We start from the raw sequence: 21,273 nt of genomic DNA on the forward strand, positions 1-21,273 counted from the left end.
AGGATCTAATTCTGTAGGTGCTCATGCTATATCCTTAGTTCGATTCATTGGTTGTTTGATCTCCTCTTCCTCTCTTTGTATCTCCCCCTAGGTAAATATGGGGGTTGGGGTATTTCAGCCATGGAAGTCACATTATTATTATCTGAGTGGTTTGAGCTAGTGTCCCTTAAATGGGTAGGTTGACCTTTGAAGTTATTACTGATTGAATTTTGCATACATTGTAGTGCTTGGAGAAGTTCTTGGTTTGATTTTTCCATTTGAATAATCAGAGTTTGCTTGTTTTGTTCCATGTAGGATCTCATTTCATTTTCTACGTTGTTTATGGTCATTCTCTTTTTAGTTTCCATAATCCTCTATTGACAAGATGATAAGATTACACTCTGATACCAATTGTAATGATCCTTTCTCAAACTTGTTTTGTTATGGGTTTGCGATAGAAAGTGAGAGATTGTTATTTATTATCAAACTAAACAATTCTTATGTATTTGGCAAACTTCTTGTTAGGTTGTTTGATAGGCAAGCCTTCCTTAGTCTTTCCCATATCTCAAAATGAATGGTAGAATTATTGTGCTCAGGTGGAAACAAGCTCCAAGAGGCTCCATCATGAGCAAAACCTATTTTGGGAGTCTTCTCCTCGATGTGCCTACATTACTGATGAGGAGCAATCACAATAATGACAATCAAATAATAAACGATACAATTTAAAAAGGAACCATATGGCAAACTCCTCCTAGCACTTCTTACTCTTGAACTAGGGTTTTCTCAATCACTTGATTACACACATTTCCAATCCCAACTAACAATGGATTCACCTTCACATGCACATTGTTTAATGTCTCCAATCAACAAATAGACCCCTTTTTCGGGTAGAATCTCTATCTTGTTTAATTCTGCACGTGCTTGGTCAGTAATATATCATACATGTTAGATTAACTCTTTCCATGAGTATCAAGCCTTCATCCTTATGGAAAGATCTTCATTTCCTTAAAACCTACTGCAACAAATAAATAATTAAAAGAAATCTACTGGTTCTACAACAAGCATAACAACAAACCTATAATAACATGAAACTTATCAACAAAGTACTTGGAATGATGAAGGAAACCTTATTAACGCATTTGTAGAGCCAACCAATCAGTTTGTGGACCACAATATGGAATTTGAGTTGGAGAATATCTAAGTTTTAATATTGTTGTTCACCAGTTCGTACATACCAGTCTTCCAATATTTTCTCTCCTCTTTACATCAGAGACTCTTTCCAATTTATAAGACACCCTATAATAACTGACTCCAACCCACTATCATCGTTGAGTTGGGTATTTTAAAATTATTACAAACTAAACTTCCCTCTAAACCAACCATTACCTTTTTTTTATTTAATGTTTGAACTTGAAAAATCATCCAATTGTTTTATTAAACATTAAACTCATTTCTATACCTAAACCTATCTTGAAGACCTAATATTATTTTAGCATCATTATAGGTTCCAAGACTGCCCAATTGATTTGATGACCTTGTTTATACATTCCTTCCTTTTGATTTGTTTTGAGGATCTTCGTGGTCTTTATAATCTTCAACTGTGGCTTGAACATTTGAGGTGCTCCTGCACCATACTCCCCACCATAAAAAGAACTCTTGCCCCAAGAGTTGACCTGTGATCTATTATTCTTCGCTCCCATCTGCTGCTGCTGAGGGGTGAAATTATTCCCCAAAGTGATTTGCTCCTTCATCCTGGTTCCTGCAGTCACACACCAAGATTTAGATACATAAATATTTGGATTAGACTGTTCTCTTGCTTGATAGTATTGCTGCTGCACATTAGACTGCTGGAAAGTCTTTATTTGTCTCTGCTCTGTCACCATATCATCTTCATCTATCTGCCCTCTTAGAGGACACTTCATTGCTCTAACCAAAACAAAAGGTTGTTCAACCAGCCATGCCACCCCTAGATTGTCCTGCCTCTTAGCTTGGCATTGCTTCCAACCACTATCATACTCTGGAGTACCCTGATCCTGCACTGGAATATCTCTACCAAAACACATCAGTATAGTTTCCTTATGACTCCTCACCAATGGATGCAACTTATACTTCACCTTTCCTTGTTGAACTAAATATGTATTTTCATAGCCATTATGCATGACTCTGCTTGAACATTGCCAAGATCTTCCCAAAATGAGATGCCCACAAGTCATGTGCATGACATCACATAGTAACTTGTCTCTATAACTCCCAACTGAAAACTCAACCATCACTTGATCTTTAACCAACAAATTTTGATTCTCATTGACCCAAGTAGCATAATAAGGAACAACATGTGCAAAAGTTTTCAAATTCAATTTCTTAACAACTTCATAAGACAACATATTATTACTTCCCCCTGAATCAATTATAAACTTACATACCTTTCCTTGAATGAGACAATTTGATCTGAATATGCCTGGATCTTTTGGTATTTGATTGCTTCTTCCCATCAGTAAGCACTCTCCTTCTTTTGGAAGAAGTTCAATGGGTTAATTCTGCTCATCCTTTCTTGGCTCTTCATCAACCAAGTTTACTCTTCTCTCTCTCCCTTTGTCTTCTGGCCATTTAGGACACCGAAAGTACTGATGGCCTACTTCATTGCAAGTGAAGCATCTTCCCATGAATACTCCACTTCCTCTTCCTCCACTTCTTTCACCTCTATAACCCCCTCTTGATTCTGAAAATGTTTTGTCCTTATCCTTATCATTGCTGCTCTAAAAATCAACAACACCTCTTCCCTCTCTTCCTCTCACGGAAGATCCACCTCTATTGCTGCTATGCTTTTCTTGTCTCCTTATCTTCTCTTCAGCCCTCAAGGCTAACTAATAACATTCATCAACTGACCTCGGGGTAGCAAGACTAAGTTCATCTTGGATATTGAACCTTAGTCCCCCCATATACCTTGCAATCTTTTCTTCCATCTCTTCATCATGATCCACCCTAATATCAAGCTTGTGAAATTCCTCAGTGTACTTCTGTACATCCATCTCCTTTTGCCTGAAATCTCTCATTTTCTTGTACAACTGTACTCTATAATCCTTTGGCAAAAAATTTTCCTTCATTTTGTCCACCATAGTATACCAAGATGTGATCCTGGGTCTACCATTCTTCCATCTGTCTGCCTGAATGCAATCCCACCACAACAAAGCATGTCCCTTCAACCTGGACTTTGCTATCTTCACTTTTTCCTTCTCTTCTATCCCTTCACACTCAAAGCAATTTTCCATTGCACCGAACCAATCTATTAGTTCTTCATCATCCATTTTTCCTCCATACATAGGTAAGTCTATCCTTACCCTTTTATCTTCATTTCTTATGGCTTTTGCGAACTTAGCCATTCTTACTTCCTTAGGGTCCTTTTCTTCTTCTTTGGGTTCTTCTTCCTCTTCTTCATCTCTAACTACTTCATCCATTCTAATGCTCTTATCTTTCTACTTCATCTCTAGCGTTGACAGTCTCTCGATCAAGGACTTTATCAATCTATCTTTTTCAGCATTCTCTTTGTCCCTTTGTTCTAATGATGTCCTTAAATTTTTGTTATCTGCCACTTGTTCTTTCACTATCTTTGCCAACTCCATATTTGTCAACCTTGTAGAAATCTCTTCTTCTCCTTCAGACATGGTTGCTCGATCAACTTAGTACAAGAATCTACTATAGGGTTACTCCTCTCAGGATAGTTCAACTATAAGGGCTTACTAAGGGATTCAAGAACCAACTTCACAAGACCAATTATGCTTCCACAAGACCTTTCTCTCGCTCTGATACCGATATGATGAGGAGCAATCACAATAATGACAATCAAATAATAAACGATACAATTTAAAAAGGAACCATATGGCCGACTCCTCCTAGCACTTCTTACTCTTGAACTAAGGTTTTCTCAATCACTTGATTACGCACATTTCCAATCCCAACTAACAATGGATTCACCTTCACATGGACATTGTTTAATGTCTCCAATCAACAAATAGACCCCTTGTTCGGGTAGAATCTCCATCTTGTTTAATTCTGCACGTGCTTGGTCAGTAATATATCATACATGTTAGATTAACTCTTTCCATGAGTATCAGGCCTTCATCCTCATGGAAAGATCTTCATTTCCTTAAAACCTACTGCAAGAAATAAATAATTAAAAGAAATCTACTGGTTCTGCAATAGGCGTAATAGCAAACCTATAATAACATGAAACTTATCAACAAAGTACTTGGAATGATGAAGGAAACCTTATTAACGCATTTGTAGAGCCAACCAATCAGTTTGTGGACCACAATATGAAATTTGAGTTGTAGAATATCTAAGTTTTAATATTGCTGTTCACCAGTTCGTACATACCAGTCTTCCAATATTTTCTCTCCTCTTTACATCAGTGTAATGTCCCCATTTTAGCAGTTGACCAAGTGTGTATGCGTTAGCCTTGTTCTACATGGTCCCAAGGGCTAACGAAGGGTTTAATGGGATCCTGGAGTGTTTTGGCCTAGTCATTTCCAGTTTGGGCCAAAACGAAGTTGATTTACTCTGTTTCAGGCATACTTACTATTTTTAGTAAGTCGGCAGGACACAATGCAGGTCAATTTTGGTGATTGGATTCGATACTCCTCGGTGAGAGCTTTCCGATGAGCTATCACTCGCATTATTCGGAGTCCGATTGCTAATACATTTTAATGCCTGAAGTTTTATTAAAGTAACGTCTAATTTAATTGTAAAATATTAAAGTGTTACTTTAATATTTATTTTATGGTGATGTGTACCCAAGGGAGACATAAGGGGTATTTTAATATATGTTTTATATATTACACATCTTTTATCCCACATTGCCCATATGAGTTGAGCGGACCCGTGGAAATAGAATAAAAGAAAGCATTTGTGGCTTCATTAGGCAGGTTCAATATGAGAAGAAATTGGTGTGTGAGTTGCAGCTCCGTTCTTGGCATTTGAGGATGTCTATCCTCTCTTGTAACATTCGAGACGTCATTCCCTTGGGGTTTGGCCTTTGGAATTCTTTGTTATTGGCTTCATTATCAGACAATTTAGTTGCATTTCCGGCTACAGGCAGATTTGGTATTTTGCTCGTATCTTCTTCACTACTTGTCCGACGCTTATGCCGCTTGGAGGGAATGGTATTATGAAGGTAGTGGACTGATTGGAGGACAAAGTATTGTAGCAGCAAGTTCGTAAGCATGGGCTGGAGTATTATGACACTATTGCTGAAGTAATTAGTGAGTTGATAAATCTGCCATGTATTTGGTTTTATGAATTCTGAAAATAACATTTTATTAGCAGCCGTTCATTTCCACTTTGCATATTATTGTAGTTTCTTTCTTGTTTATGTTGTATGATACCAATTCCATGCACGAAACACAACAAACAAATAAACGTTTGATTTTCGGAGTTATAAGGGGTTTTAAGAAGTTGAATGCAAACTGTTTGACATAATTCCTTTTAGCAATTTGGTTTAGTTTTTGGGACATCCAGGGGTGCCCATTACAGTGGTATCAGAGCTATAAGTCCTGCCATCCTGTGGAGGTCTTATAGGGAATTTGGAACAACCGGATAGAGGGAAAAAGTAAGTAAAAAACACAAGCTAAGCATTTATGTTTGAGCATGCGACAGGGGTTTTATAATTTCCGCGATACCAGAGCAAGACAAAATAGGATTTCAGACTTGCAAAGCAAACAATCTAGTACATCCGTACAGGTGGACATTGAATCCAACCATACAGACACAGAGGAGATATTCTTTGATCAGGACAATAATATGGGTGATCGAGATGACAGGAATACAGGATTAGGCGGAGGCAGAAATGCTGGTCCAGATTAGGGGGAGGTACTGTTCAGATAGTTAATGGATACATTAGAGCAGGGGCAGCGTATGCAGCAGGAGCAGAATAGGCGAATGGACATGATGTTGCAGCTCATGGCTAGACAGATGGGTGTCAATATTAATCCAGGTGATGCTAACAATAGAAACAATAACAACGAGGGAAACAATAACAACGGGGGAAACAATAACCATGGAGGCCAAGGCAACAACAATGGTCCTGAGAATACCATTAATGGTAATAATGGACACGGCAATAATGAGAATGAGGCTGATAACTTTAGACACGTTGCACGCCCAGCGCGGATTGCGAGCTCGAGACCTCTTCTATCCACTTTCCCACCCAGAGATCCGGTTCAACCAGTAAACGAACCGCAGATTACCGAGTTACAGGATCAATTCAGGAGGGACTGGGAGGCTAGTGGACCGGAGTTTCAGGCGGATATTTCTCTTAGAGATTATATAGACTTGAGGATGAGACACATGCCTAAAGCAGGAGGGAGGAATCAAAACTTTGAGCTAAAGAAGAAAGTTGGAAAACTTTCTTTACCTTATTATGATGCTTCAGGGAAGATGACTACACGAGCTTGGGTGCAGAAGGTAGATACATACTTGCAGCTAAATCCTATGCCTGAGGAGGAGGCTATCAACTATGCGGCTATGCACTTGGATGGCGTTGCACATGAATGGTGGCATCATGGCATGGTGACTTTGGGGCATAATCAGATTACATCCTATGAGGAATTCACCGAAACATTGATTGGGAGATTTGACACTAAGGATCCCGAGTTACATTTCAAGGAGCTAGGACAGTTAAAACAGTCAGGTTCTGTGGATGCTTACATTGCCGAGTTTCAACGCTTGTCTGTACTTGTTACTGATATCTCTCCTAGGAGATTGGTGGTGTTATTTTGTGATGGTCTTGCTGATCCATTACGAGGTTGGGTGAAGGGACATGATCCACTCACCTTAGCTGAAGCAACTAAAAAGGCACGAGATTTAGCTCCTTCGGTATACAAAGGAAAAAACCATTCAACAGATTCTTCCTACCGCAAGGACAAAGACAAAAAACCGTTTCAGAAAGAGTATAGCAAACCCAAAGAAGGATCAAGAGGACTAGACAAGGAAACCTTGAATGAACTTCGAAAGAAGAAGTTGTGCTTCCATTGTGGAGAGCCTTGAGACTTATCTCATAAATGTTCTCTCAAGGCTAAGGCAAATCAAATGGAGTATTTTTCAGCAGAAGATTCAGAGTCATAAGGGGAGGATCAGCACTTTGATTCAGATGAGGGTAACACTATAGAGGAGAGCAACATTCCTAAGGATGATAGATCATTGGCACGCTTGACAGGGGCCCAAAAGGCAATCACATTTGAGGTCAGGGGTACTATCCAGGGGCAGCAAGTGATATCTCTTATTGACACTGGGGCTACACATAACTTCATAGATGCACAGTTGGTAGCCAGGAGGGTTACAGACAGAGGAGCATGATGGGTTTAGAGTCATGGTGGCTAACGGTGATAAGTTATTATGCACTCGGAAAATATCTAATCTTCGCATTAGGTTTGGAGATGGCTACGAGTTGGAGGATGAGTTCTATGTTGTGGACATGGGAGATTATGATGTCATCCTCGGCATGACATGAATGGCTTCACTAGTTGAGTTCACACTCAATCTAGCAAAATTGGAGATGATATTCCAGCATGAGGGCAGAACTGTGGTACTTAGAGGACTTTCAAATGGAGGTTGCAGAGTAGTGTCCTTGAGGAGAATGAAGAGACTTTTTCGTCATGATGACATAGAGTGGGCGGCAGAATGCTACATTATGCCAACTTCACCAGAGCCACAAGAAAAGAGTCATCCACCAGATATCCAGAAGATACTTGATAGACACGCTAAAGTATTTAGTGATATTCCTCATGTGGTTCCTCCTGACAGAGGGATGGAACATGTTATTGAGCTCGAGGAGGGAGCCAAACCAGTTATGATTACTCCCTATTGTCATCCTAAGAAACACAAGGATGAGATAGAGAAGGCGATTAAGGATTTGTTGGAGATGGGGCATATCAGGCCCAGTAAGAGCCCCTTTGCTTCAGTAATAGTATTGGTAAAGAAGAAGGATGGGACGATGCACATGTGCATTGATTACAGCGCACTGAATAAGAAAACAATTAAAAATAGGTATCCCATTCCTAAGATTGATGAGCTGATTGATGAGTTGCATGGGGCATGCTTCTTCACCAAAATTGATTTGCGATCTGGATACCATCAGATCAGGATGAGAGCAAAGGACATTGAGAAAAAAACCTTCCGATGTCACTATGGCCACTTTGAATTCATGGTTATGCCATTAGGTCTAACCAATGCACCTACTACATTTCAAAGTTGTATGAACCAGGTATTCAGGAAGCAGTTAAGGAGATTTGTCTTGATCTTCTTTGATGACATCTTGGTCTTCAGTAAGACCTGGGAGGAGCACTTACATCATCTGGAGGAGGTGTTATCTATTTTGGATAGAGAGTCATTGTATGCCAAGGAATCTAAATGTGAGTTTGGCATGACTGAGCTCCTTTACCTTGGGCATATAATTAGTGCAGATGGCGTTCGGGTTGATCTCGAAAAGATTAGAGCTATTGTAGAGTGGCCTACTCCCACAAACCTTACACAGCTTAAGGGATTCTTTGGTTTATGTGGTTTTTATAGGAGGTTTGTTAAGGGATTCTCATAGATTGCTACACCCTTGACAGATCTTACGAGGAAAGGAGCTTTCGTGTGGACAGGGGCAGCACAGAGGTGTTTTGAGCATTTCAAGCAGGTAATGTCTTCATGTCCAGTTCTAGCTCTATCGGATTTCACAAAGCCTTTTGAGCTTCATTGTGATGCATCAGGTGATGGGATTGGAGCAGTATTGATGCAGGAGAAGCATCCCATTGCATTCGAGAGTAGGAGGCTCCGAGGAGTTGAGAAAAGTTATTCTGTCTATGACCGGGAGATGTTGGCCATAATGCATGCATTAGCCAAATTTCGATCATATTTGGTAGGTGGATGTTTTGTGATCAAGACTGATCACAACAGTATTAAATACTTCATGAGCCAGCGTGATCTTAATGACCGGCAACAAAAATGGGTGACTAAATTGCAGGCTTATGACTTTGACATAGAGTTTGTCAAAGGTAAGAAAAATGTGGTGGCTGATGCCTTATCTCGGAGACCTCACTTATGTGCTTTGGCAGAGATTTCAGGAGATTGGAGAGATCGGATTATAAAAGAGTATGTCGGAGATGCTTTGGCTTCTGGACTGATTTCAGGTACCATACAGGATGATCGCTATGAGGTGATAGATGGATTGATCAGAGTTGAAGACAGGGTTTATTTGATTCCGTCATCACATTTGAGAGAGGCGATACTGAAGGCATTTCATGATGCACCCACAGCTGGACATCCGGGGCTCTTCAAGACCTACAGGCAGATTCGAGAGCGGTTTTCATGGAAAGGGCTCAAGGATGATGTTCAGAGGTATGTCAGGGAGTGTGTGGTTTGTCAACAGAATAAGGGAGAGCACACATTTCCTGCAGGTTTATTACAGCCCTTGCCCATTCCTGATAGGAAATGGGAAAGTATTTCGATGGACTTCATCACTGGTTTACCACAAGTGCAGGGAAGGGATTGCATCTATGTGGTGGTGGACCGCTTGACGAAGTTTGCTCACTTCTTTGCTATTCCGTCCACTTACACATCATCACAGGTGGCAGAGCTTTTCTTTAAAGAGATATTCAGGTTACATGGGCTGCCCAGATTCATTGTTAGCGACCGGGATAGTAATTTTATGAGTGTTTTTTGGCAAGAGTTGTTTAGGTTGTGTGGTACAAATCTTACACCTAGCACTAGTTATCATCTGCAAACAGATGGGCAAACAGAGATTGTGAATAAATGGGCGGAAGGATATTTGAGGAACTATGTAACTACACAACAAAAGGCTTGGATCAGATGGTTGCATATGGGAGAGTATTGTTATAACACCACTTATCTATGTAACTACACAACAAAAGGCTTGGATCAGATGGTTGCATATGGGAAAGTATTGTTATAACACCACTTATCATATGTCCATCAAGATGACTCCTTTCATGGCACTCTATGGTTATGAAGCATCTAGCTTCATGGATTTAGTTTTGGGGGACAGTAGAGTGCCCAAAGCCAAAAACTTATTGCAGGATAGTCAGGACATCCTGAAAGTGCTCAAAGAGAATATACAACAGGCCCAGAATCAACAGAAATTGTATGCTGATCAGCACCGAATAGAGCGTAGCTTCGAGGTAGGGGATATGGTTTACTTGAGGCTACAACTATATAGACAGTCATCGCTCAAGAAGAGCGGAGCTGAAAAGTTGAAACCTAAATTTTATGGTCCCTATAGGGTGATTCGCAAAGTGGGCAAAGTCGCCTATGAGCTTGAGCTTCCAGAGGGCAATCGAGTGCACAATGTGTTTCATGTGTCTAGGCTTAAGAAAGCCATTGGTCAGAGTGTAGTGCCTTCTGCAGATTTACCCCCTTTGGATGAGGAGGGGAAGCTTGTGTTAGTACCTGAGGCTATTCTGGATACCAGAGAGAGGAAGCTTAGAAATAGGATAGTGAAGGAGTATTTGGTCAGATGGAAAGACCTGCCGGAGGAAGGTTCTACATGGGAGAGTGAGCAGGTTATTCAGCAGGCTGGACTGAGATTGCTTGAGGACAAGCAATTTCAAGGGGGGCGGACTGTAATGTCCCCATTTTAGCAGTTGACCAAGTGTGTGCGCGTTAGCCTTGTTCTATATGGTCCCGAGGGCTAACGAAGGGTTTAATGGGATCTTGGAGTATTTTGGCCTGGTCATTTCCAGTTTGGGCCAAAACGAAGTTGATTTACTCAGTTTCAGGCATACTTACTATCTTTAGTAAGTTGGTAGGACACAATGCAGGTCAATTTTGGTGATTGGATTCGATACTCCTCGGTGAGAGCTTTCCGATGAGCTATCACTCACATTATTCGGAGTCGGATTGCTAATACATTTTAATGCCTGAAGTTTTATTAAAGTAACGTCTAATTTAATTGTAAAATATTAAAGTGTTACTTTAATATTTATTTTATGGTGATGTGTACCCAAGGGAGACATAAGGGGTATTTTAATATATGTTTTATATTACACATCTTTTATCCCACATTGCCCATATGAGTTGAGCGGACCCGTGGGAATAGAATAAAAGGAAGCATTTGTGGCTTCATTAGACAGGTTGAATATGAGAAGAAATTGGTGTGTGAGTTGCAGCTTTGTTCTTGGCATTTGAGGACATCTATCCTCTCTTGTAACATTCTAGACGTCATTCCCTTGGGGTTTGGCTTTTATAATTCTTTCTTATTGGCTTCATTATCAGGCAGTTTAGTTGCATTTCCGGTTACAGGCAGATTTGATATTTTGCTCATATCTTCTTCACTACTTGTCCGACGCTTATGCCGCTTGGAGGGAATGGTATTATGAAGGTAGTGGACTGATTGGAGGACAAAGTATTGTAGCAGCAAGTTCGTAAGCATGGGCTGGAGTATTATGACAATATTGCTGAAGTAATTAGTGAGTTGATAAATCTGCCATGTATTTGATTTTATGAATTCTGAAAATAACATTTTATTAGCAGCTGTTCATTTCCACTTTGCATATTATTGTAGTTTCTTTCTTGTTGATGTTGTATGATACCAATTCCATGCACGAAACACAACAAAAAAATAAACGTTTGATTTCCGGAGTTATAAGGGGTTTTAAGAAGTTGAATGCAAACTGTTTGACATAATTCCTTTCAGCAATTTGGTTTAGTTTTTGGGACATCCAGGGGTGCCCATTACAATCAGAGACTCTTTCCAATTTATAAGACACCTTATAATAACTGACTCCAACCAACTATCATCGTTGAGTTGGGTATTTTAAAATTATTACAAACTAAACTTCCCTCTAAACCAACCATTACCTTTTTTTATTTAATGTTTGCACTTGAAAAACCATACAATTGTTTTATTAAACATTAAACTCATTTCTATAACTAAACCTATCTTGAAGACCTAATATTATTTTAGCATCATTATAGGTTCCAAGACTGCCCAATTGATTTGATGACCTTGTTTATACATTCCTTCCTTCTGATTTGTTTTGAGGGTCTTCGTGGTCTTTATAATCTTCAACTGTGGCTTGAACATTTGAGGTGCTCTTGCACCAATTACTCCCTCCTCATTACGGATATGAAAAACATAAAAAGTTACTCAACTATAATGTATGAATAGATTCTTTGTATTGAAATCAATATTTTATTTATTATCTTATAAACGAATTTCCCTCATTAACTTCTATTATTTCCTATTCCTTATATTACCATATTTGGTTGAAGCATGTGAATTTTAAATGCCTTGTAAAATTTATAAATATTATCAATTTGTATCTCGTATCATATATTAAGTTATAGATTCCCAGATTGAAAGTGAACAACATAAATTAAAATAGAGTATTCAATTATCTTGTATTGTTGCGTTATTATGGGATTACCCTTTTCATTATACATTTACAATGAGCTTGTGAATTAATATACATCAATACCCTTAATAAAGGATAGACAATAATATATCGCTTGGGAACAAATTCCACTTTTTTCCCAAGTTTATCATATTTTTATTTGCAGAGAATGGTTGTTGTTGAATCCCAATTCCCTTTCAATTTTATTTCCTATATATTTTTGGCTTTTGTCGATTATGGATTTGTATTGTTTGTCATAGAGGCACGACTATTCTAATTGTTGTGTGTGTTACTCTTGCCGTAAAGTTCATTCGATGACTTCGTCAAAGTTATGGCGGTTTTAATTATTAGCAATTATTAGCAAATGAATTAATGTATAAGAATATTAATCATAAATATTGCTTTAAAAACAATATTCAATATATATAATTATAAATGATTATAATTCATTGTGAATTATTAATATTGAGTTAGAAACAACATTGACTATATGTTATAAAGAATTATAAATGAATATTTTACAATCAATTATAAAACATATTTTATTTTTGCAATAAATTATAAATGTTGAATTAGTCATATAAACTAGTTATGTAATATTAAAATAAATATTGATTTAAGGTCCTTACAGACAAGTATATGCATTAACACATTTGGTCATTTACTCATATATCATGGATAGTTCATGACAATTACCTTGGTTTTTCTTCATAACTTCTCTATACGCTTTTCTTCCCCTTCGCCCTACAAAGAGTTTGCTTATGAAATCTCAGAGGTTGCTTGTTGAGGTGCAATATGTGTCCCTCACTCACGAGGCTTCCCATAGAGGTCGTTGGGCTCTCATGGGAAACTTTGGGAGTCAATACTAACTAATTCAAAAGAGTAAATTCACATATAAAAGGGGTTAAGAGTCTACCAACAAAAATGAATCTGATTTGTTATGGATGTGGTGGTTTTTACTTGAAAGTTATACTTTGTGGAAGATGGTAAGAAGTGCCCATTTGTTTTTAATATGACAAATTAGGCTATAAAAAGCCAACATAGTATCGTCTGACACAAGAATGGTTCTTGTACAACAAAGTACTTCCCGTACATGCCAATAATAGGTATAAGATGACAACGCATTGTAGAAATTGTCAATGCAACTTCATGGAGTGAAGATCACCTCCATGTAAAGGTAACTTGTCACCAGGAAGAATATGATAACAAAACAAGGGTTTGGGCTCTAAAAATATGCAAGATTATATTATCGGATCAAATGAATTAATAAAAGATATAATGATCAATCCTTAAATGGGAGATCAGGAAACCTTAAATAAGAAACTCTAACAAGCAACCATTTACTAATTAATATAATTATTAAATGTCACTAATTGATAGAGGTACACTCTGATACCACTAATGAAGAAGGTACGACTCTGATACCACTGATGAAGGGCCACACCACCCTTACCAAATCACAACCAAGAATGCAACAATACGAAGACAATTTTATTATACTTGAAAATTCAATAGTAATTACAATAACATTTTTGCAAGATCTCTCAAGATCTAATCCAAACCCAAGCTAGTCCAGATCCACACTCTGGTAGAAACCTCTGAGATCTCAACTTGAGCTCGCAAGCAACCAAGCAACCTCCTTGTTTCTAAACCACAGTCACTAGCTCTTCTCACAAGCTCTATCCAAGATCAAAGTGTAAACTGCCTCACATTCGGCGCTCTGTCTACACACTCACAAGTCCATCACAATCCTGCTGTAAACTGCCTCACATTCGGCGCTCTGTCCACAGACTCAAGAAAAATCACTCTTCACTTCCTCCTTCTCTTTCACACCTTGAAGCCTTCCAAGCTTTCCAAGCTTCACCTTCCACAACTTTCACCTTTCCAAGCTTTCCTTCCAAAGCTTCTACTTCCCGAGCTTCTCCTTGAGCTTCTACTCCTCAAGCTTCCACTTCTCAAGCTACTCCTTGAGCTTGATTTAGAAATGCTCATATGCCTTGCTTAAATAGGCACCTACCACCCCATGCATGACTTATCCACAACCTTCTAGAATTCCTCCACAACCTTCTACAACTTCCACAACCTTCTACAACTTCCAAAACTTTCTACGATATTCATAACTTTCTAGAATTCTTCCCACACACCTCGATAAATGGAATGACAACCATTTATTTTTTATTTTTTCTATTATGCCACCTATGCACCTCAAAAATAAAAATCCTCTTTTCCTTTCTTTTCTCCTTTTTCCCTTTTTTTATTTCTCCTCTAATTTTCGTCACTTTCTCTCTACTCCAATTTTTTTTTTTTTTTTTTTTTCCCATGCAAGATGCTCCTGCATCACTAATGCTTAAAGTGATATCTTTAGAGAAAGTAAAGATAACTTGGATCAAGTCCTAATGACTTAATAATCAAGTTTTCTTATTATAACAGTCCCTTAAGATGAACAACAATGAATGGAAAGAAAAGAAACTACCATGTTGAAAATAAACTTGTGTCTGCAACATGGCTTGATGAGATACCTAATTTCAACCAAATCTTTGTAACGTGGAGAAATAGACAAAACCACATGGGAAAACTCTATTCCAAAATAGATGTAAAGAATGTTGAAAAACTAGTGGACTACAAAAGTCTCCAAACTAGACATGTCCCAAAAAATATAAATTAAAAATGACCATGTAGAATACCACTAAAACATGACGAAGTTACAAAACACTGTCAAAAGTAAGTGCTCATTTGAAGAACCTCAACTGAAATAGAACATAACTAGGCAGAAAAGATTATAATCTACATTAGTCCCCTCAGATGACACTACTTGAATAAGGAGGAAAACAAAGGCAAACAATTGAACTCAAAGATGCTAATGAAAAAAAAATATTAAAGCTTGAAGAGTTGATCAATCGAACATGGAAGGTTGCCACCAAAATATGATGAAAGATTGCCCATATGGTAAATGATCCATCTTGATGAAATGCATTGGTATCCAACCACTACATCTAACTACTATATAGGAACAAATATTGTATACATAGCTTCAAGAGACCAATAAAGCACAACAACATATAAAATATTAGAACCAACAAGAGAAACACCCCCATAATGCAGATATATAAGAGTGACAAGAAACTAAATAGGATGACCAAGAAGAAGTGCATGTTAAGGAACCAAGAACATCACTATGCACAAAAAATACATAGTAATGTTGTGAGGTGATCAATCTCGTGGCATATATCATGAGACGAATGTCATGGAAGGAATATTCACTCGACAAAGGTAGAAGAAAAACAAAGGTAAACATCAACCCTTAATGACATTTTATTAGTATTGCATGTAGAATAAGGTGCATTATGTAGCTAGATCCCAAGAACACAAGACATAAGTGACATTTTATCTTAGTGCATTTGCATAAAAGTGCTTACAAAATATGTCTACAAAGGTCAGAAGAGACAAAAGGCTAATTCAATAGATAGAACAACCCAAGATGAGTCATCCCATGCAATGAAAATGATCACCGCACTTGAAACAACCAAGATATTCACTAGAGTGTGAAAATACAAAAGTTGAATAGAAATTATCCAAAGTAGAATTTAGAAAAAAAGAGGCATCAATGGAAAGATCATAGAACCCAATTTCCAATGATATATATATATATATATATATATATATATATATATATATATATATATATAGTCCAGATGCTCAAGATATGTCTCCCAGAGTGTATAATAGAACCCCTAGCTTTCTAACGATATCTCATTTGCAAAAAAATGGAGTCCATGTGCCCAAGATACAACTAAAAAATCAAAGATAGCTCCAAAGGGCCTAGAAGGGGCTTGGACACTGATGATATGATATCGATGTCAATGTTCTCAAAGGCTAAATTTGACGACTAGATGACCATCAATGCAAACAAATTGTCCTTCCCGAGAAAACACTACCATAAAAAGATGTTTGCTAAAAACCACGTAACTATTGATAAACCATCAAAAAGTACCAAAAAACCTCTAAAGTTGTAAGAAAAATGCCCATAAATTACTGGAAAAATTCATGAGTTTGTCAAAAAATTGTCTACATCTATGACAACCACTTCTTGATGTGGCAGATCAAGTTCATGTACACATGGCCTTGTGTGGGTTATGCTTGTGTTGGCACCCGCTAAAAAGGTGTGCTTGGGGCCTCTTGAAAAAACATGCCCAAGGCATCACTAATGCGATGTCCTGAATTTTAATGTAATAATTAATTAATTGATTGGTCCTATGAATAAAATAAAATATTGAAGGATATTTAGTTAATTAATTAACATGGACCCAAATTAATAAAAAAAAAAAAAATTGATCTTGTTGACTTGTACTTTTACTTGTAAATATCTAGATGCTTCTTGGAGGCCTTTATAAGATATATGGGCAATGCAATGCATCATGGATTAGATTTGACTATTTGTTTTGTTTCTAGAAGCTGGAGGTTGAAGAATTTTGTATGTAGTTTCGAAGGTGGAAGATCCTCCATACTCTCGTAGTTTTGATGGTCCAACACCACCCTATTATATCGTTGGAGGTATTGCTTGGGTATCTCACTATATGTGCTAGATTTTCTAATAGTCATCATTTTGCGACTGCTTGTATAAGCTCTGATATTTTTTGATACATATAACATGTAATCAAGTACTATCATAATTTGGAAATCAATGTATTTGCATCACATAATTTTGGTGACCAACTCTCGAGTCCTATTTTGTGTGGATCTTCCAAATTGTGTTGTGACAAACATCTATATTGGTATCTGAGGGGTGCATGCATAGTTTCAAAGGTTGTAGTTTCAGTGGTCCAACACCACTCTATTATGTAATTGGAGGTATTGCTCAAGTAACTCACTGTATGTGCCAGATTTGCTAATTATCATCATTTGGTGACTTCTTGTTTCTATTTGGATCTTGTCTGATGCATATAATATGTGATCAAGTACTATCATAATGTGGAAATTCATGTATTTGCATTGCAAATGTTTGGTTACTAATTTTGGAGTCCTATCACTAGTACATTTGAGCCTGTTTCCAATGGTTGATTGTCACAGTTCCAACATTCTCCCATTGCCCAAGTGACACAACCTCCTATCACACATTTGTGGTTGCAAATTCCAATGGAAATGATATCTGTTGTAATTGTGAAAGTAAACATCGTGAAAACCTTGAGTGAAAAATGCCCTATGAGTTGGTCGGAATGGTAAAAACATAATTTTGGGAATTTTTAGAAATTATATTAAGTATCACAATTGCGAGACCCTTGCGATAGTAATGTTATACAACAACATATATATCTGTCGGAGAGTTCCGATAGTAACCTGTCGGTGGCCATCAAAAATATTTGTCATATCCATGACATTGTCGTCGGTTATTCTTAGGATGGCTTCGTACTTGTGACAGGTTGTTGTATTTAAATTTTGTTTTATCAATTGTGCTTCCCCCTCCCTCCCATGTTAATGTCAATGTTTATTTACCAAATTATTTAACCTTGCCATCACTTTTCCACATTGAAATGAGGGCTTTGAATGAGTTATTGACTCTACTAGATGTCTATGATTTGTGCATTAATAAAGGGATGAGATCCACTCCCTTTAATAATATACTCGCAACAAATACCATGTAAGAAAATTTGAACATGTTATGAGTGTCCATTTCAACATACAAATGGGATATTTTTGTCAACTTTATGTTGGGAGGTAATTCATGGTCTTTCATTTAAAATATAGAATCATAGATGATGCAGTGAGGATGTTTAATGGGATATCTTTAAGGAATAGTGGGAAGTCGTAAAATTGGGTTGCTTAAGAATCTTTCATCAATATTCTCCCCACTATACAATTGAGAGCCTATCTAAGTCTATTCAAACATTTGTGGATTTCTTGCCAAGGAGTTAGTTATTATAACTAGTTCAATTTTTTTTCTCAATTTCACTGTAATGCATGCATGTAGCATTTGAAGATGCATACCTAAGTGTCATTGCCAATATCTTCTCTACCTATACAAAAATAAATACATTGGAACATGTTACTATTGGAAATATAAGAGGAGTAATTGAGAGGGGAGGGGTGAATTAGTTACCACTAAAATAAATCTTAGATCCCTTAGATGTCAATACATAACATAATCTTCATTGAAAATACTGATGCTCAGTAAATATACAGGCACTCGGTTTATATTAGTAAATGTTGTGACTTGGCAAACATTGAAATAGCAATAGTAACTCGGCAAATGCAAATCTTACGATATTATCAATGATTAACCTTAATTAACTTTGTTGCATACACATAAAAGAAATAGCATGAACACAAGTGACACCAAGATTTAACGTGAAAACCCAATTTGAGAAAAAACCACCAATTACAATTAGTTATTGATTTTCACTCTTTTGAAGTAAGCCCTATTAGGAGTCAACCTTATTAAAAGTTACAAAATACACTATTAGGTGTGCCCCTGTTAGAAGATTTAATCACCCTATTAGAAGTGACCTTGTTAGAGGTTTTTATACACTTCGATCTAGAAATGCCACCTTGTTAGAAGATTTACAAATAATTGTTAAGCCAACTTTGTTAAGAGATTTAGATCACTGCTACAATAGTTAGAGAGTAACAATGAGATGACTCGATTTCTAATGCAACTGAATTGCTGATTACAAATCTCAATTCTGACTTGTACACTTGATCCTTTTTGATTGAATGTATCTTTGTAGCTCAAGAAGGATATTTTTCTTATCCTTCTAATTCACTTCCTCTAAGCATCGTCAAATCTTCTATTCCTTTCTCTTACTTAATCCTCAACTTGACCTTATATTTAGCCGATAGGCTATTATAGGTGGGCATTTCACTTCAAACCTGTTCGATGGTGATAATACAAGTGGTAAATCTGTTAATGGTTTTCAGTTGCCCATCAAATGCTTTCAGTCATCAGAAAAATCATGGATCCCATCAAACCAAGTGCAATCAAGTGCAATGAAATCAAATCTTTCAGAGATACGAATAGGGCGAAATATCAGATATATATGCAATCAAATAAAATCTTTCATAGATTTGAACAGGATGAAATATGAAATGTTCAGCAGACGGGCTTGTTACCTAAAGGGGTTTTAAGCCTAAAGAGATAAGTATTAGAGAGTGTGAACAGCATTATATCCTCGTCCGCCGAGTGAGAGATTGCAGTGAAATGAGGCCATTGATAGGCATGATCATAAATTGTTTTCACGTTCTCCCCTTTCAAAATAGCCTCATCCAGATGAGTGTCTTGATTGTTTGGAGATGTTACCAACTCTATGAATTTTGTTGAATTGAGGGGTTTTATTCGTTCTGTCAAATCCCTCGCGTCTCCCATCCATAAATTGTCCCCTGAATCAATTAATTTTGTCTGAACTTTGTAGCCCTGCACACGAAACAGAGATTTATCATTTACTGAAAATTTCAAAAGAACTGGTCGATAAAATTCCCTATTTTTTGAAATTACCATCAAGAAAACCCAAGTGTTTCAATTTAGGGTTTACTAAATGAGAAAACAGATTGTGAAATTACCAAGTAAAAGAGCGTAGCTGCTACAACTGTGGCTGGATTTGAAACTTATGTGGGAGAAAGGCTATTAACGGCGACATTGATGAGCTGCCCTGAACCTGTACTGAGCACAATATATCTTGCATCCATAACAACATTTCCAACAAAAGCATGAAGGGCACGAATTTGTCTCTTATTCAGGGGAGACTACTGATCTCCGACTGTCGTTAATTTGATAGCTCATCCGATACTAGGCAAGCACAACGGTTGCTCCCGCTTCAGCATTTGCGATCCAGAATGGTTCCAGAAAAATAGGATCTCCACTGCAATATAGAAAATGATGCATGCATAGACTTCAAATTTTGAATTTCTGGAGTCCAGGAAGAGTAATTCAGTTTAAAAATTCTACAATGAAGAGTTGTAAGCGGAATAGAGTGAACAAATGAAATAAGTACACATGTTGAATAAACATACATTTAGGTTGAAGCCAATAAAATATTCCGTACTGAATATTTAATTTGAAGATACTCTTTTTAGTTCATATTTTATCAGTTATTTTTTTGATCAAAATTTCGGAGCTTAAGATTTAAAAGTGCGAGACTTCTATAAAGGAATTCACTCAAGGATCTTAATTTTTGTGGATGGAAATCAAGGAAATGAACAATCCGAAGGTAAAGAACAAAGCCTGACCTCTTCACGTTCGCTATACAATCGGCATCAGTTAAAGAGCAATTCGATCCCATATAATGGTCTTTACATTCACTACTGAGAGTGGTCTTTACATTCACTACTGAGAGCTCCCTCTTGAAAAGTATCAAGCCGGAATATATATATATATATATAGTATTTAAAGAATTTTAATGTAATTGGGAAAAAATAAAATGAACAGTGAAATTAAGGTTTGAAATCCATTCCATTAGAGATCTTAATTTAGGAATACAAACTAAAGTCTTATTCACTATTTCTTCATTTCTTAATCATTTATTGGGAACAAACAACAAGATTCATTTGTTCAGCATGATAACACTATGTTATCATTTTAATTGGTTGACTGCCAATGTTCAAATTATCAGTGATTTGTTAATCCTTCCTAAAATAGAGACCTATATTATGATATGTCAGTTGTTGACAACTTCTATTTTAGTTTTTGTTTTTCTTGAAATGTTTTCATAAATAGCATATGATTTCATTGTACACAAGGCTACATCACATATTATGGCTAGATTATTCAAATAATAAATAACTTTGAATTGTAATTTATTTAAAATTGTATGGAAAAGTTTTTAACTAATACAACCGTGCATAATCTCTTATAATGATTATGGAATCAATTAAGATTCAAGGGAATTTATGATAATTGTAATGTTAACATTCTGTG

At 37.0% G+C, this 21,273-nt stretch overlaps 1 protein-coding gene across 1 annotated transcript; it reads right to left on the reverse strand.

The window, feature by feature from the left end:
- Nucleotides 1-18,922: 18,922 nt before the first annotated feature.
- Nucleotides 18,923-20,324, reverse strand: LOC149568075 (tryptophan aminotransferase-related protein 4-like). The gene is made up of 2 exons (XM_089816679.1): nt 19,970-20,324; nt 18,923-19,850 (listed from the first exon to the last, which is right to left on the reverse strand). The coding sequence occupies exons 1-2, from the start codon at nt 20,043-20,045 to the stop codon at nt 19,453-19,455; spliced, it is 474 nt and encodes a 157-aa protein (XP_089672805.1). The 5' UTR covers nt 20,046-20,324; the 3' UTR covers nt 18,923-19,452.
- Nucleotides 20,325-21,273: the final 949 nt, after the last annotated feature.

The sequence above is a fragment of the Cupressus sempervirens genome, chromosome 3, assembly GCF_028749045.1.
Source record: "Cupressus sempervirens isolate cs-2001-9-10 chromosome 3, ASM2874904v1, whole genome shotgun sequence".
Classification (NCBI taxonomy): Eukaryota; Viridiplantae; Streptophyta; class Pinopsida; order Cupressales; family Cupressaceae; genus Cupressus; species Cupressus sempervirens.

What these genes read in the sequence shown, in the direction of transcription:
- LOC149568075 (XM_089816679.1), bottom strand. Translation starts at nt 20,045, where the DNA reads ATGGATGCAAGATATATTGTGCTCAGTACAGGTTCAGGGCAGCTCATC. An exon ending in CGTTAATAGCCTTTCTCCCA is followed by an intron (nt 19,851 to 19,969) that starts CATAAGTTTCAA and finishes TCTTGATGGTAA; the next exon opens with TTTCAAAAAATAGGGAATTT.